We start from the raw sequence: 18,262 nt of genomic DNA, 5'->3' as shown, positions 1-18,262 counted from the left end.
CATGGAAACTGTCTACAGACAATCTACTAGGGTAACTTTTTGAACTAGCCTTCTTTGTTTCCTATTTCTTGGGGAATTTTATATTGCTGCCTCATATTCAGTGTCTTTGGGGCTGCTGTATATTCTGCCTGGTGATTTTAGTTATTTCTAAGCTACATCTCCATTTCTACTTCGGTGGTAGATGAAAACAATTTTTCAAAAACAACTGAGTCTGGTTTCTTCCCCATCACTTGTGCTCTCTCTTCTATATTTATGATTTTGGTATCATGTAACTATGCAAAATGCCCAATGTGATTCAGTGGACAGTAGCAAGGTGAAAAAGATGCTTAGTATTTGTAAAACTTGTGAATAAAAACTTCAAGACATAATGCTTCCCTCCAGTACAGAAGTCATACAGGTAAGCTCACATACAGTGACCTGTAAGCCATTAACATCGTTTAACTTAAGCAGGTTATTGCAAGTGTTCTAACAGCATCAACACACTGTACCAGCACTAAACAAACCAAAGAAGACATACTGAAAATGATATTTTCACACAATACCTTCGGTTGCCATGCCCCAACTTCCCATCTTCTGCCTCACCCCACGAGTAAACTTCTCCTTCTGAAGAGAGAGCAAGGCAATGCTTTCCTCCTGAGTTCACAGCAACTTTCTTAATGAACACATGCTGAATGGACTCCAGTAACGTTGGGGTAGACACTGACTCTGTCCCTCCGATCCCCAGTCTTCCACCAGCACCATAGCCAGTAGCATAGAGCTAAGATGAGAAAACATAAAGATTCCTGTATTTATTACTTACCCAAAGAATTAGCATTCTGTACATTTTTTACACCAGAGAAAATTTAACTTAAGGTTAAAAATCATAGGAAATTTTAAGATTTTATATATTGTTATGGCTTCAAGAAGTATTCTCCAAATGTCTATGTCTAAAAGTCTTGGTCCCTAGGGTAGTACTAATAAGAGATGGTGGGGATTTTGAGATGAGACCTCTTAGAAGAAAATCCTATAGGTTACTGGTAGATGTCCACAAGGTGTAACTGCAGGACTGTGTCCCCTCCCCGCATCCAATGTTGTACCCCAATTTCCAACTGTAAGAACAGAGCCCCCTTCCTCTCATCCGAAAGAACTGTAAGCAGACGACTGAAAAGAAACAAAGATTCACTTGCAGATCACGGCTATCTACAGAGAAGAGACAGCTGGCAGACTCGAGTATTTATGGTTCTTAAAAGAAATACAGCTAACAGATGGAGTGCACTTCAAAATAAAAATATGTATAAAGTAGCTAAGGTATATGTAAAGATTATACAGAAATATGTAAGAACACTCCCTGTTTTGGGTGATATCATAAACATTCTTCAGAAAGTTTTTAAATACAAGTCCTTACACATACAAGAACCAAACAAATATCTACTCATAATTTTCTCAAATGTTAACGACAAAAAAAAAAAAAAATTGCACCCTTACCTTCCCATCAGCCGTCACAGCAAAAAGTGTCTGCTCTCCTCCAATTAACTGCACTGGTCTGAGAGCTGCAAGTGCTTCACAGGGAGTGGGGACTTTCACTTTTGCACCTTCAATTCCTCCAAGCTGCCCCCTATGATTATGCCCCCACCCATAAATGGTTCCACTACCACCAGCAGAGAGAGTCCAATCATCTGGCCGCCTACAAGAAACATCAAAAGAACATTTGATGTGAACATCTGTGTAAGTGTTTCTACAAACACTTACATGCAACACTGTCTCTTGGTTCTGAAGTAATACCTGTTCATCCACTGCACAAGCTGTTCATCTTGCTCTCTTTTAAAGATGCTGTGGCTTTCATGGAGAACATCCATATTTTCACTGTCTGCCATTAATTCACGAATTTTCTTAGCAACCTACAAAACATTATTATGGGATTATGAATCAAGTAAGTTGGGTGTAGTGATTCACACTTGCAACCCCAGAACTTGTGAGGCAGAGGCAGGAGTCTAAGGACAGCCTGGGCTATCGAGTGAGCTCCAGTCTGGTCTACGATATAGTGTGAGACCTTGACTTAACCTTTCTTCCTTGTAAAAGAGTAAAAAATAATTAAAGTAAGAAAACATGTGGAATCTTTAAATAGGAGGATGATGATTTTATATTTAGTATGAAAAATCAGTATTATCATATCAACTGTGAGATGGTAAAAAGGCCCATACCATATCATTATATCTTAGTTACTTTGCTAAAAATTAATGTTAATTGAAATTCATGTGCTATAGTATTCATTTTTATCTATGAATTTCTTTATGATATTTCTTAGTAAAACAAACTGTGTCTTATTATATTGGCATCTTTTTCATTATATTCACATCTCAAAAGCAATCCAAAAAATAAAATAAATGCTATTTTTTTGTTACCTCATCAAGAAACAGACGAGGCAATGGGGTTCGTTTGTCCAGGGCCACAGCAACACGGGAGGCCATACAGTATCTTCGGAACCAAGCCCACTTATGGGTCTCAGCACAGCAAGGGAGTGTGTCTAATTCCAGGTCACAGGCAAGAGCTACCAGCACCTGCAGTAAACAAAAATTTGCAAACAGAAGGATACTCAGAAACACAGCTAATGTTTGAGCGAAGGCCACTGGCTGCCATCCCAAGACTTGAGGACAATTCCTCGAGTAAGTTTCTAGGAACACAAGGGCTTCTGGAGACACAGGGCCCCAGACCAACAACTGCTGCAACACCCATGGTATACAATAACTATGAGCATCTGTATGTCTCAAAACAGGCTAATATGAGAAAACAGCTTATGAGATAAAGGCTTTGATCACATAACCACTTCTTGGGATATATTTCATATAACCCTTCAGTAACAGTAAGGACTGCTCCCAAAGAGTTCTACGACACAGCATACTACCATAATAGCTCCCAGTGGCTCTCCCAGTCAAAGAGCTATAGACTACCACTTTAAAAATAAGTCAAATATTACCTTAAAGAACGGGCTATGGAGCAGCTGTTTGCCACCTCTCACAATAGGATCTTCATATTCAAACTGCCTTTGCAAAGCTTCTGGAAGGCCTTTCACCAAAGCAGCAAGAGCACTGCCTGTAAAGCTCTTAAAAGCAACAAAACAACATTCTATTATAGAAATCCAGAATGTAGTGGAGCCCCGGGTTTGCTCTGTTCCTGTAAGTAAAGGGTTTTATATCCACTAAAAAATGAGTATTTAAATTCTCAATTAGATAAAAGTGTATGTCTAAAATGAAAGAAAGTGTCAACATTCAGAATGTTTGGTCTTGGTTTAGAAAGCCACTCTCAGGGAACTTACCCTCTCTGGCATACAAATCCTGCCCATCTTCTCCTATGGTTAGAAACAACCAGAATGGAACCATCTCATACAGTACAGTAAAAGGGATGTGGGCAGTCAAGCTTGTACAGACCTATGTTCACAGGGGTCAAGACACACAGGCTTTAAAATAAAAATGAGCCCAGCTTGAACTTAGCATAGTTAGTAGTATGAGAAGAAGCCTGGATGTAACAAAAGTTGCCTGATATTTAGACAGAATTCCCAATGCTTCTTGCTGGTTTAGGGGGTTTGATGATTAAAGCAGTACATTTATTCCCTAAAGGGTTAAAGGTCTAGAAACCATAATGCTTCATACCAAAGCTCTTGTTTCCCCATCATTTTCTCCCAGCAGCCTGTTTATATTAATAGACTGCCCAAATTCTGTGGTGAGCAGTCTCCTCAGTCTCTGAAGAGCCCACATCCTGTGGCTGGCAGCTGAAACAACATACAGGGAAAGATTAGATGCTGGACTACTTTCTTCTACCCAGGTAAACAGGTACGACCATGGAGTTACCACTCACCTAGGGCACTCAGCTGAGCACACGCAGCCAGAGAGGCAGCAAGGCGAGGGACAATGCTTCTGTTGGAGGTGAGATTGAGTCGGAAGTCCAAGAGACAGGTCACTAGGTCCATGGATGGACAGGAGAGGACACAGCGATCGGAGAGGAGGTCCTTAGGGCCTGTGAAGAAATCCTGCAAATGTCCCTATGTGACATAATGGGATCACCTCTTATAGATAAATTCACAAACTCAACTCCCAACTGGAACACAGTGAAAGATAAGCCCACAGCACTGTCTAAGTGACGAAAGACAACCTTTTTGTCCGTCTGTTGGCTTTTCCCCCCCTGTATTGGGGATTGAACCTAGGGACTGTGCATGCTTTGCAAGCATCCTATCACTGAGTAACCAACTCTAACCCTGAGCCATGCTCTTCAAGCTGACATTTAATGTGAACCAAAAGCATTAGGAGCTACAACCGGCACCAACTTCTTTCTACGACAGGTGAGGATGGGGCTAAGCACCCTGACAACTGGATGGCTTAAATGGCTCTTTGTCTGACCCTCCCCAGGTAGGGACTTAGACACTCTTTTTTCCCAGGCAGCAGAAGACAGTCCTTTAGTCACAGAATGAAGTGTGCATGGTTCCACTTGCTTGGGTAATAATCACAGTAAGAGGTTAATGATCCCAGTCCCTCTTACCTGCAGCTGGCATGATGGGATAAACTGTGAAGCGCCAGCCCCACCCATTCACAGACCCATCACTGATGAACTTCCACTTCAGCTCATCACCAGGGATGCGCAGCTCACTGGACCAGTCAGACCATTCTCGACCTAGCAGAGTAAAGTACAGCCTGGGTTTAGGTTAGATGCCACCATCTAACCAACAGAACTCCTTAGAGCAGAGCAAAGTTGTTCACACTAGCTTATATTCATGGTGGGTCGAGGACATTCTACCTTCCCACAGATTTCTATTCAGCCTCTGATCTAAGTACTGGAGAACCTGAAGGACATATAAATGCACTGCCCCCAAGGAAGCTACCACCAAATGGGGAAATGAAGATGCACACAAGTAGGATGCAGGGAGAACAAGCCCACACCACGGTAGGTTCTAGGGATACTTCTGAGATGGCAGGTAGTTATGTAATGGCAGAAAGAGCTAAAATTCCCACAAAGGGCATTTGTAAATAATTCAGCATGGCCAAGACAGACAGTACTCAAGAAATGGATGGAGCAACCTGGGCAGATCCAAGGGTCTATGGAGCTATGGGATGGCCTCTTAAAAAAGCAGAAGAGACCGGGAAACTTAATGCTGTAGGAGTGTGAGGCAACTGTGTGGACACAGCCTGCTGGACTTCCTTCTCATACACTAATAACACTACTGAGAACTATTTTGACAGACACTTACCAAAATGCCAGAAAAACCATGTCACTTATGTGACATAGTCATTCTGCTTACTACATACACTGAGTGGTAAGGGACAGGCCACATGCAGCCCATAAAACCTCAAACATTTACACACCTAGCCTTTCACTGGGAAAATTCTCACCCTTTATAAAAGAGGATGTAGCTTAGTGTTAAGAGTGCTTGCTAGCACACACAAGATCCTATGTTCAATACTCAGCTCAGGGAGGTGTGTGTGTATGTGGAGTGTGAATCATACATACACACCGCCACTGCCACCACCACCATTAAAAAGGCCTGAAAAGAGATGCATATTCTTTTTTTTTAAAAAAAAAATTATTATATATGCAGTGTTCTGTCTGCATGTATGCCTGCAGGCCAGAAGAGGGCACCAGATCTCATTATAGATGGTTGTGAGCCACTATGCGGTTGCTGGGAATTGAACTCAGGACCTCTGTAAGAGCAGCCGGTGCTCTTAACCTCTGAGCCATCTCTGCAGCCCGAGATGCATATCCTTGCATTAACAATTCTAAAACACTCTTTTAGACAAGTGAGTTTATTAGACACCTCTTCCTGACCTCATGGAACTCAGTAGAGCAGACAGGACCATGCAGCATACCTCCCATGCACTGCACACTCTGCTCATCATCCAGACACAGCACTCCATGAGCCATACCCTACTGCCATCAGTCGGAGCAGAATTCCTTTAACAAGTCTGCAGTATGGTAACAATGCTACACAGGCTTCAGTACTCGAACACATCTATAGTTCTCCAACTGCTGGACAGCTCTCTCACCAGACACTCACAACCCCTCTGAGAGTGGTATGAAGCACACATTAAACAGATCATATCTTATTTCAAAGTACTTGAAAAGAAGACAAAACCTACTATTTTACAACTCATTACCTTACTGTACCTTCCTTAAAGTTCCCATGGAATGAAGCACCAGTGTCCTGCCTTAGGCTAACAACTCCATTTATGGAGCACAAGTGAGGAGGACTGTCCCTACTTGCCCTCCCTTCTTCACCTGACCGCACGGACACAATCCTGTTGACACCATCCATGACAGTGAGAGGATCGTGGCGCCTCTCTGTGGAGCATTGCCGGTCAAACTCCACCCTGAGTCCTTCTGCACCTGGAGTATAAGCAAGCAGAGAACACAGTGGGAACTCCAGACAGCAAGTAAAAGTCACAGTTTAGCAAGCAGCGAGAGTGAGACCAAAACCAGTTAGGAGCTGGCAAAGAACCAACACCCAAATCACAGCTAAGCCTGGTCACCTTCCTCATTATTTGCCCCAACAGAGATTCTACCCATGGACTAAAGGGCCAGAAAACCACCCACTTGGCCAAACTGTTCTGTTCTCTCACCTCCAAGCAAACTTCCATGTTGCAATTATATCACCTGACCAAGCTTATATCATATTATGAAGCTTTGAAGAAGGTGCTAAGGGTGATCCTGAATGCCCCCCTAAGTCTGTGAGTTATAGACTGGGTCCCCATTTGGCACTATAAGAGGTAAAGTAATTTTTGAGAGGTGGGAAGAGGCTTGTGGGAGGCCCTTAAGTCATCAGGGGTGTGCTCACGAAGAAGATTATGGGACTCTAGCTCCTTCCTGTCTGTCTCCTTACTTCTTGGCTATGAGGTGAGTGATTTGTGTTCCAACCCCTGCACGTACTGCTGTGACATGCTGTGTGACATGCTGCCTTGTGCTGACTATGGGGTACAACCTCCATAACTGCAAGGCAGAATAAACCCTTACTTTTTATAAGCTGATAATCTCAAGTATTTTGTTACAGTGATGAAAATGTGACTAACAATATCAGGTTGTGGGAACTTCTGACTTATAGGTCAATCTGATGTAAGTAGTAGGTTGACATCTTAAGTCGGCACAGACGTGTGGGACTACACCACTAACCTTCGGGTGTTCTAGTAATGGCAGAACTGAGCTGAACTGTGAGACAGCCAGCTGGTGTTCACTGAGAATTGCTTAGTGTGTTATCTCACATATTTGGTATCCAGAGTCTTGTGAGAACAATTAGGGGAGATTCTACAAAAAGCATGGGAGCCAAGGAGAGAAAGCATTGGCCTTGTGCAGGGCTTTACATCACATTCCAGTCACAGAGCTACTGTGTAGTTCTTCATGGATGAATGACAGCTCTGACAAGATTGAATGCTGTGTGAGGGACATAAGAAGTAGGGAATGAGCTGGGCGGTGGTGGTGCACGCCTTTAATCCCAGCACTCAGGAGGCAGAGACAGGCGGATCTCTGTGAGTTCAAGGCCAGCCTGGGCCATACAGTGAGTTCCAGGAAAGGCGCAAAGCTACACAGAGAAACTCTGTCTCAAAAAAAAAAAAAGGAGGGAGTGAAAGAAAAACATATTGTATTAGAATGGCCCAGGTGATATAGAGTTACTAAGAAATTACCGAATTTGGAACATATTTTTGGTTGGTATATGGGTATGAAGTGAGAAACAGAAAAGATAATCATATGATTTCTATCTTAAGATACTGCTAGATAAAAATACTTCTTGTTGAATTTGTATTGCATGTATGCATGCAGTGTGTGTATGTGTGGCTATGTGCCTATAAAGGCAGGAGCGGAGGACTAAGGACAAATCAGTGCTGCTCTTCAGACACCACTGACCTTGTCTTTTGATGGAGTCTGTCCCTGGCCTAGAGCTCATCAATTTGGCTAGGCTGGTTAGCCGCTGAGTCCCAGAGATGCATCTTCCTCTGTCTTCGCTGGCTGGAGTCCAATGTGCCCTCTTCTTTTACATGGGTTGGGGACTGGACTGAGGTTCTCGCGATGACACAGCAAGCAGTTTACTGTTGTTTCAGTTTTTAAATTTCCTTTGTGTTTTTTTGTTTGTTTGTTCTGGGTTTTTTGTTTTGTAATATGTTTTTGTTTAAGACAGGGTCTCACTATGTAGCTCTAGATGTCCTAAACTCACTATGTAAACCAGCTGACTTCGAACTCACAGAGCTCTAACTGTCTCTGCCTCCTGAGTGCTAGGATTAAAGGCATGCACCACTATGCCTAGCCATTTTTTGTGGTTTTGAACCAAGGTCTCATTCTGTGGTCCTAGCTGGCCTAGAACTGACAGAATTCATAGGCCTGCTTCTGCTGCCTCAGTGCTGGCATTAAAGGTTTGTGCTACTATGAACAGCCCTGATTTTAAAATCTGTCATGAAAGTGTAACAGATTAAAATTAAAATAAAACTAGACAAAAAAAATATACTTTCGTAAACCCTACCTCATTCTGAAAGTTTAAGACAATGAACTACACATAAAAAAATGAACAAAATAAAAGTGCTAAAACTTATTGTTAGAAAAAACAAAGTTTGGCATCACATCCAATCAGATAATGAATGCAGGCCAGAAAGGTTCCACATACCACCAAGAACTGCCACCATCATCTCAAAACAACAGAAAAACACAATTTTATTTGGTGTATGTTCTAGTTAGCTGTAGCTATCAACCTGGCACAGCCTAGTATCACCAGAGGGTACTTCAACTGAGGAACTGCCAGGTCAGAGTGGCCTGACTGACGACTGATATGAGGCCCAGTCCACTGTACACAGCACCACTAAGATGCAGTTATAAAAGTAGAAGCCTTGCACTTCACCACTGTAGTCAAGTGTCATTGTACACACAGAAGTCAGCTACTGTGTCCATCCACCCATGCAGCTTCTCTCTGTCCACTGAAAATGCCTAGAAATGACAGCACAGCAGCCAGGTCTGGGCTGTGTAAGACAGCTGCCAAGTATGAGCTAGTGAGCAGAACAGTGAACAGCATCACTCAGTGGTTTCTGCTTCAGTTCCTGCCTAGGTTTCTGCCCCAACTTCCCTCAATATGGACTGTGAGCCGGTGGTATAAGTCAAACTCTTTTCTTCCAAGCTGCATCACAGCAACAGAAAGAAAAGTAATATAGTGTAGCTTCTTTGTTACATTTTATTTGATAGAGATTTGGAGAAAAATCGCATTACTTATTTTTCACAAAAGGGAAATGATTGCCCCTCTGGAAGTAGCTGCAAAAGCAGCCCTTGACGGACAGTGGGCCTTCCAGCCCTCCTTCCAGCCCTCCTCCCCACGCTGGCCCACACACCTGGGATCTTCACCGTGCCGCTGGTGGAAGTGTCGTCTGTGTAGGGATGGCTACTCTCCACCACCACAGGCTGGGAGGAAAGACGGCCGCTCTGGGAATCTGTGGCCACATCTTCTAACTCAGTGACACAGAGCTCCAACAACATGTCTGCCACCTAAGAAAGAACCAAGAAATGAGTTGACACCACCCCTGGGTCATCCAGGCCCTACCCATGCTCATCCTGCCCTCTGCTTTTCTATAGGGACAGGGTGGTAGGGTAGAAGACTTGGAGTTTAAAAAGAAAACAACCGAACAATCAAATAAACAAACAAAAATCAAGTTAAAAGGCTGGGGAAATGGCTCATGGGTATGCAAGCATGCAGACCTAAGATCAGATCCCTAGAATCCATGTAAAACCCCAGGTATGTCAATGCACACCTGCATTCATGGTGCCTAGGAAACAAAGACAGGTGGGTCCTGTCCTTCCAGCCAATCAGTGAACTCCGGGTTCAATGAGAGATTGTATCTCAAAAAACAAAGTGGAAGAGTAATGGAGGAAGCCACCTGACACTGACTTCTGGCTTCAACACATACACACACACACACCAGACACACACCAGAGAAAGAAAGGAAGAAAGGGCAGGAAGAAGGAGAGAGGGAAGAGACAAGCAAGCAAGGAAGGGCGGGCAGAAGGAGGGGAGAAAACTGAGTTAAGAAAAAAAGGTTTATTTAGACCTGGTTTCCTTTCCCATAAAGTCAAGACACAGTAAAGGAACTATGAGAACTAGAGACTATCCACATGAAAGCAAGTGGAAGGCACCTCACACAAAACACACTCAATATGTGTTGACTCATACACTGATGCACCAGTGATGACAACTATCTCTTCTACACCAAGATTATTTCTTGGAGAGAAGAGTCTGCCTATGGACAAAAACACCACGGGAAGGAGCAGAAAGTTGATAAAAATGACAAGATGCTAGAAGGTACTTGGAGTCAAGTTGGGCCGGGGGCAGGAACCAGAAACAACCAAACCACTCAGGCCTACTGAGGTAGATGGAGTATCTCAACAGGCCCCAAACTTGGTTGGCCAGAGACATGGCTCCATTTACAAAAGTGCTTGCCATGTAAGCCTGACAAACCGAGCTGGATCCTGGAGGCCATGCTATGTGAAAGAAAACAAAGGACTCCACAAATTAATAAAGATGATTACGTCCTTACTTCTGTCTCTCCAGGAACCTCACTGAGTCACCAAATCATCAACACCACTGTCTATGTACAGAATCCACAAGTGACCCTGGGATTTCAGGGCCTCCCTCTGCCAAGCCAACCATCATCCCTATCAAGGAAAGGACAGCCAACTTCTTGGGGCTGGAAGAGCTTCTTGCTTCTGACCCCTGAATGCTAGAATTACACAAAGGCTCCCCCATGTCTGACCCACAAATTAAAGTAAATCATAGTTAAATAAAATATATCTTCAGTTTTTGAGGTACAGTGGCTGTATTTCAAGTGACCCACAGCTGTGGTGAAATTTTGTTTGTACTCTAACAAATAAAGCTTGCCCAGAGATCAAAGTACAGAGTTAGCCACTAGAGGCCAGGCAATGGTGGCACACACCTTTAATCCCAGCACTTGGGATCTCAAGCCTTTGATCCCAGTACTTGGGAGGCACACACCTTTAATCCCAGCACTTGGGAGGAAGAAACAGGAAGTGATATGGCTGAGCAGAGAGAGGAAGTGATAAGGTGGGGTAGAGATAGGAGCTCAGCACTTTCAGTCTGAGGATTCAGAGAGATAAGAACTCTCTGGTGGCTCTGCATTTGCTACCACCACCACCCAGCAAAAATGGTTTTGTTTGTAAAAACAAGAGCTGGAGAGATGGCTCAGTGGTTAAGGATACTTGCTACTCTTGCAGACAGCCTAGGTTTGGTTCTTACCACCTACATGGTGGCTTACAACCATCTGTAATTCCAACTCAAGGGGATCCAACACCCTCTGCTGGCTTCCTCAAGCACCGTGTGTGTGAATGTGGTATGCACACATACACTCAGTCAAATATTCACACACAATAAAAAAGCAATTTTTAAGGGCAGATACACAAACCAATTATGGACTGGATAAAAGATATCACAGGGAGAACTGTGATACATTTTGTCTTAAAGGATTGCTTTTAAAGCTCTGTCCATGGAGCAGTCCAGGATGAGACCATGTGTTTCTGCAGAGAAAGCTGGCCCCACATACAGTGCCTTTCCATCACTCACCTGTGGGTAGGCAGTGCCCATGCCAGACAGCACGGCTGAAAGCACATCCCTGCCCCTGTCTCCAGCCCTGCTGCAAACTGACAGCTTAAGCAGGTCCACCACCACCCGGGTGTCATCAGCGATCAGCAGACTGGTGAACTCATCCAAAGACTGGGGCTCTGGGCCTGATGTTTTATTTTGGCTTTCAACATCCTAAATCAATTAAAAATCAACAGTTAAAAGAATGAAATATCAAGAGATAAAAGTCATCAGTTTATCCAGGAGCCCAAAGGACATATCGGGAATGGGAAAGGGACATTAAAAACCAGATTAAGATATGACTGACGCTAATATCTTCACTAAGCTATGTATCAGATTTTCAAATGCAAGGAACTTTATTTTACAAAGCAATAATAACACCCATCGAAGAATAATGACTTGAACTATAAAGAAATAACAGTTTGCTACTGTGACCACTTAGGCAGCACAGGTAGGTGATACAGCATATGAGGTTAGAAGGAAGCCATGCCATGTGAAACCTACTTCTACTCAGCAGATTTTATAATACAACTTTCATCTAGATCTCTCCCATAAGTCTTTCACAGAATCTTATTTAAAATTAATCCTGTGTGTATACCACATCATTCATACTATCAACTTCCCTTGCGTTCCTTAGAAAAGATTTTTTTTTTAACATTTTTAGGTAACAATTTAAAAATGTTTTTACTCTTTTACTACAGGAAATGGATGAAGTCCTGAGTGAATGTGTGCTATTGACATGGGCACAGTCATTTCAAGGACCTTAGCCTCAGACACACTGGAAAATGGCAAAATATCTTGGGGTTGTGGGGGAATGAGGCTCAGAGGGAAATGGCAAAGCCTTCCCTTCTCGCCCAAGTGTGGATGCTACAGTGTGTACAGACAATGTTCACCTTAGCTGTGGTGGTTTGAAAGAAAATGTCCCCCAAAGAGAGAGGCATAATTAGAAGATGTGGCCTTGTTGGAGGGAGTGTATCACTGTAGAAGCAGACTTTGAGATTTCATGTATGCTCAAGTCTCTCCCAGTAGGACAGATCATTTCCTGTTGCTTGCCAATCAAGGAGTAGAACTCTCAGCTCTGGCACCATGTCTGCCTGCATGCTGCCATGTCCCACCATGATGATAATGAACTAAACCTCTGAACCTGTAAACTACCCGATTAAATTGTTTCCTTTATAAGAGTTGCTGTGGTCATGGTATCTCTTCACAGTAATAGAAACTCTAACTAAGACAACAGCTTTCCTCCTAGGATGTTTAAGGCCTGTAGACTGTTCCCCTATAGAGACTTCTCTTGCTGAAGTATATGATAACCCCTACTCCCTGTTCAACTCTATAAAATGAACATGCTGAGTTTCCAGAATCCTGTGCATTCTCCATGGAGAGAGCCCAGTCCACTCAACTCCAGCTTTTTGTTTCTGTGTTTGTCTCTTCTTTGTTCTGTCAATGCCCCACTCTGGTCTACCCCACAAACCTTGCAAAAATGCAGCATTTTACTTTCCACTCTCACTGTGTCCATTAAAACATACCCCATCTGTTCACCTTTTCTCCTTCTTCTGCTTATTTGCTGGGAGTTGCTTCCTCAACATTGTTGTCCTCCCACCTTGCCAAGGCCCTATCCTGTAAAGGTGCCTCACCTGGGTCAGCTGTCCCCACCTTATTTTCAGTGCACAAGAGTCTCTTGGCAATACTCATAAAAAGGAGAAAGGGACCCCAGCCATCAAAGCTGGGGTAGCCCACAACTTCTGAGCTCACCCTAAAAACTATGTGAAGCAGGGGCAGATACTAGCCCTGTTTGTTCCCTAGGCAAAATCAGTAAGACTCAATAAGGAGCGAGAGCTAGAAGGCTGTCCACTCCTCTTTGCTTTTGTGATAAAAGAAATGAGAACAGGGAGAACAGCCACACCTGAGTCCTGGGAGCAGGTTCTCCCTTCAGAGAGTAAGAGAAATTCATCAGAAATAATGGGGTTCCAAAATGACAGCAAAAGCAGCCAGCAGAGTATTTAATTATTAACACATAAAGTATCTTCGGTCTTAAGATGCAGAAATAGAAATCTAACAATATTTGATGGGGAAGTTTAAAAGAAAAGAAATGTCTAGATTGCTGAAAAAGAAAGTACTAGCTACATATCCTTAAACATGAATTATACACCAATACTAGTGGGAAATTTACCTCATATAACTCACAGGTTTAACAAAATCAGAAATGATAAGGATTTGCGGATACAATCCAGAAATGCTCTGGGTCTCATTGATAAATGTGTAGTAAGGAAATCATACCATCTGCCTTCTACCTAAAAGCAAAAACTATGCCTTCTTCAGGATAACTTATGCATTAGTCTCATACCAGGAGATTGCCAGAAACAAAAATTAATTCTAGACAGAACTTATGCTGACTTTCTTATTACACAGATGGCTATGAATTATATCCATAGAATGTACTTCCTGTCAATGGTAACTATGGAATGAATCAAGGGAATCTATTAAGGTGACTGGTGTGGTACTAAGTATGAGGCTGGGAAGGTGTCTACTGATGGGGTGCCTAGTGCAGTAGAGCCAAGCCAAGTGAGGAAGTCCAGCCAGCATGAAAAGTGGGGTGGCTGCAAGTCAAGTGAAGATGTGGTCCCTCGAGGCAGACAGACTGGCTTGGAGTTCCAGTGCCTGTGCTCAAGCAAAGACACCTTAAAGTAGGTGGCAGCCAGCACAAAAAATAAATAGATGACATAGCCTGGTTTTTCCTGTGTGTGACCTGGACCACCCCCCTCAACACACACACAATTTATTCCTTAATTCTGTTACCCCAACAGTGATGAAAGGAAATGATCAAAGACTTATGAAGGAAATCCTGGCTCTTAACAATGACAGAAATAAACAGCACACTTAATGGAAACCCATGACTGTGTAACAATATAAAGGCAAACAGATATAGACAGACAGACAAGACATCCTGGTAAAGTGGTAGAGCCTGTAAAAAGCCCAGCCAGCAATGCTCAGCCACAGCAGGTTGGTCACAGGGGGTGGGGACTGCCGTTACCAGCAGCACTGCTGTTATGTTTTAACTTGTATCTCACTTGGAAAAGGCTTTCATGACTATCCTTTCTTTCTCTATACCTTCTCTACAACTTTCTCAACTACTTAAATCTCTAGCATCTCCCTTCTCATTCTTACTTTACTCCTCTGCCTCTTTCCTTATATGCTCACTTCCCTACTTAAATATCGATTATGCTTAATGTGGTGGTTTGAAAGAAAATGGACCCCAAAGGGAGTGGCATTAATAGGAGGTGTGGCCTTGTTGGAGGCAGTGTGTCACTGTAGGGGCAGGCTTCGAGGTCTCTTTTGCTCAAGCTTCCCTCAGTGTGACATTCATTTGACTTCCTGTTGCCTGCAAGATGTAACACTCTCAGCTCCAGCACCCCATCTGTCTACACACTGTCACGCTCCCCATCATGAGAATGGACTGAATCTCTGAAACTGTAAGCGAGCCACCCTCAATTAAATGTTTTCTTTATAAGAGTTGCCGTGGTCAAGGCACTTAACTAAAACTAAGACACTTAACTAAAAAAATACATCTAGAAACTGTAGTTTTTCCAAGTAGTGTACCACTGTCTCAGAACTTTATGGGAGAGCTGTGACTGATATACAAAGTACAGCATGTTCCAGCTTTAAACAGGACTCCTGAACTTTTGAGTACAATTAAGGCAATTTTACACTTCAAGTCAAAGATGGCTCCTGACCTCTTTGGTTTTGGTCATGGTTTCTGCAATGATGCTGGCAGCTCCTGGGTCATCCGTCACTGGGATAAACGGTCGAGAGGAGGCAGAAGGAGCAGATGGTGTGACTGCAGAGGGGGTCACAGGGTCCTCAGAGGAGACCATCTAATTGGAGCATACACCAGAGGAAATGTTTAAGAAGCTCGGCAATCTGGAACACTGAAACCACTTGTAGCATTTTAGGACAATCTAGCACTTGTATCACAGTCTCACCTAGCATCCCTAGTGGGCCACAACAGCCCTGTGAAAACAGCAGGCCCACAGTCACACTACACTGAGCTCACATGTCTCTAAGGAGTCCCAAGTAAGTTAATACACTTTTCCAATTTTCTGATTTTTAACACTTCAGCATTCTATTTAATGACTTTTTAATGGAATAAATCTATTTTCATTTCAACACTAAGAAATCCCTTTAAATATACATTTTACCAAGTCAAATTCAAAATCAAACAGCAGACACAAAACTTAAGCAACAGAATGAGTAGAATTTCCTAGATATAGTGAAGCTGCTTTTCCCTTTCAAATGCAACACTGCCTTAAGCTGCTGGCCCTTTACCTCTCTCTTTTCTTGCCATAGGTTTGGGCTCAGTCGGTCCTCAAGATCCGCAGCCAGCATGCCTTCCTCTACACTCATGGGACTGGCCATTGCTGACGCATCAGAAGCCTGTGCTGAGGAGGGGAATGAGGGGCGTTCCACTGGGGCGAGCATGCCGGCCGGCATCAGGGCTCCAACCACTGCATCTCTGTCAGAACAGAAGGCCCGGACTGTGGTAAGCCACCCTTTACCTGGGCACCGTGAGAAGCAACATGATGGGCCAAGTGCTTCATTTTTACAGCCTATGCATAAATGAGTTCTAGAAAACTACTATGCATTTTTAACCAGGTAGCCAATAGCTCTAAGCTAAAATGTATATCCCAATCTTATTCATAGGTATAAGACACATAGTAACATTTCAGTCCACAATGAACTGTACATTAAATTGTGATTTTTATAGAACTATATCAACTAGAAAGGTCCCAGTGAGCTTAAATTACATGCATATAACAAAGTCCTTACTTATAACATTAATATAACATGTTTCTGAGAATGTAACCTCATTGTTATATTAAACAACACATGGTTGTATTTAGCAGACACAGTAAAGACAAGTGAAAGACTGTCTGATGGAGTGATTCTCAACCTGTGGGTCATGACTCCTTTTGGAGTTGAATGACCTTTACACAGGGGTTGCATATCAGATATCCTACATATCAGATATTTATGTTAGCATTTATAACAGTAGCAAAATTACAGTTATGAAGTAAAAAGTAAATAATTTTATGGGTAGGGGTCACAACATGAGGAACTAAAGAGTCGCAGTATTAGGAAAGCTGAGAACCACTGGAAAAAACAGAGCAGAGTAAGCCTCTAGCTCAGTCTAGGAAAACCTGTTGGGCTGCTGTTGAAGCTTGAGGAATAGATAGTTGATGTTTAAGAAAAACTTGACATAATAAGCAGCAGATTAACTATCCCTCAATGACTACTTTAGGCTTTGCTCTTAAGTTATATGAACACAACTATGAAATCCACACCCACGATACATTAGTTGATGGAGCACTCACTTAAGTTTTGCTAACTACCACGTGGTAGAGTCCAGATATCACTACTGTGAGGTGGCGGGATTTGTAAGAGATAGAGTCTAGGGAGAATCATAGGGTGTAGCACAAATCTTAAACAGTCTTATTAAGAAAAACAAACCCAGAGCCAGGTATGAAGGCTGAAAGATCAGAGAAACAGAACAAGCCACATCCAACCTCACCTAGCCAATTCCTCAGTTGATCTTGTTTCCTCAGACTGAAAGCCTCTGAGTCCTCACCGGAATAGATCTCAGCTTAACTGCTGCTAAAAGCTAAAAGCTTAAAAAGGCTCTAGTTCCTGGTCTTCATGCCTTATATACCTTTCTGCTTCCTGCCATCACTTCCTGGGATTAAAGGCGTGTGTCACTATGCCTGTCTGTTTCCAGTGTGGCTTTGAACTCACAGAGATCCAGACAGATCTCTGCCTCCTGAATGCTAGGATTAAAGGTGTATGCTACCACTGCCTAAACCCATGTTTAATATAGTGGCTGTTCTGTTCTCTGACCCACAAACAAGTTTACTGGGGTGCACAATACATCAACCATACTAGGGTTAAGAGAGCATATCATTGAGGGGACTGGAACCTTGATTGCTTCCTTCTCTTTCAACTTCTTACCATAAGGTGAGCAGGTTTTTCTCTGCCTCTGGCTCCCACCATGAAGACCCAAAGCTGGAGGACCCACAATGGACCAAATAAATCTTCCTCTAAGTTGACTATCTCTGGTGTTTTCTTAAGTGTTGGAAAGCTGACTACAACAGGCTCCAAGACAACAGCAGCAAATGAATATGTAAGACAGTGAGAACTACCTTATCAAGTGATGGAAAGAATAATTCTTTTTGGGGGGTGGGGGGTGGGGGGGGGGGGGGGGGGATTGAGACAGGGTTTCTCTGTGTGTCCCTGGCTGTACTGGAACTCTGTAGACCAGGCTGGCCTCAAACTCAGAGATTCTCCTGCCTCTACATCCTAAGTGCTGGGATTAAAGGCATGCACCACTACTGCCCGGTGAGAATCATCTTAAATTAGCATCAACTCATTCTTCCTCTTACCTACATACTGATATAGAATTATCAAAAAAAGAAAAAGAAAGAAAGAAAACATCCTTAAGCTTGATTTTCTGATTCATATTTCAACACTCAGTTGGGTTTTCTTTGTAAAGCACCAAGATTCCATTAATTACCAGCAAGGATATGTGACTTGTAATTGGTAGCACTTAAGACAATAGCACAACATTCTCATAAACATCTGGTCAATTAAAATATTATAAAGCCTGATCTAGCTAAGACCTCCCGCTCCTCTAAG

The 18,262-nt window shown here is 43.0% G+C and overlaps 1 protein-coding gene across 1 annotated transcript in view; it reads right to left on the bottom strand.

Moving 5' to 3' along the window:
• Positions 1-18,262, bottom strand: part of Herc2 (HECT and RLD domain containing E3 ubiquitin protein ligase 2) — a 224,647-nt gene that overhangs the window by 24,064 nt on the left and 182,321 nt on the right. Inside the window, exons 67-79 of the mRNA XM_036183790.1 lie at positions 15,902-16,088; positions 15,310-15,450; positions 11,561-11,752; positions 9,321-9,474; positions 6,241-6,348; positions 4,510-4,641; positions 3,832-3,990; positions 3,627-3,745; positions 2,954-3,079; positions 2,382-2,537; positions 1,762-1,877; positions 1,465-1,663; positions 543-757 (exon numbers count right to left, since the gene is read on the bottom strand). Of these exons, the coding sequence (XP_036039683.1) occupies positions 543-757; positions 1,465-1,663; positions 1,762-1,877; positions 2,382-2,537; positions 2,954-3,079; positions 3,627-3,745; positions 3,832-3,990; positions 4,510-4,641; positions 6,241-6,348; positions 9,321-9,474; positions 11,561-11,752; positions 15,310-15,450; positions 15,902-16,088 (2,004 nt within the window). The remainder of the gene's footprint in view (positions 1-542; positions 758-1,464; positions 1,664-1,761; positions 1,878-2,381; positions 2,538-2,953; positions 3,080-3,626; positions 3,746-3,831; positions 3,991-4,509; positions 4,642-6,240; positions 6,349-9,320; positions 9,475-11,560; positions 11,753-15,309; positions 15,451-15,901; positions 16,089-18,262) is intronic.

This window comes from Onychomys torridus, chromosome 1, assembly GCF_903995425.1.
Source record: "Onychomys torridus chromosome 1, mOncTor1.1, whole genome shotgun sequence".
NCBI lineage: Eukaryota > Metazoa > Chordata > Mammalia > Rodentia > Cricetidae > Onychomys > Onychomys torridus.
This window is presented reverse-complemented; position numbering and strand designations above follow the sequence as displayed.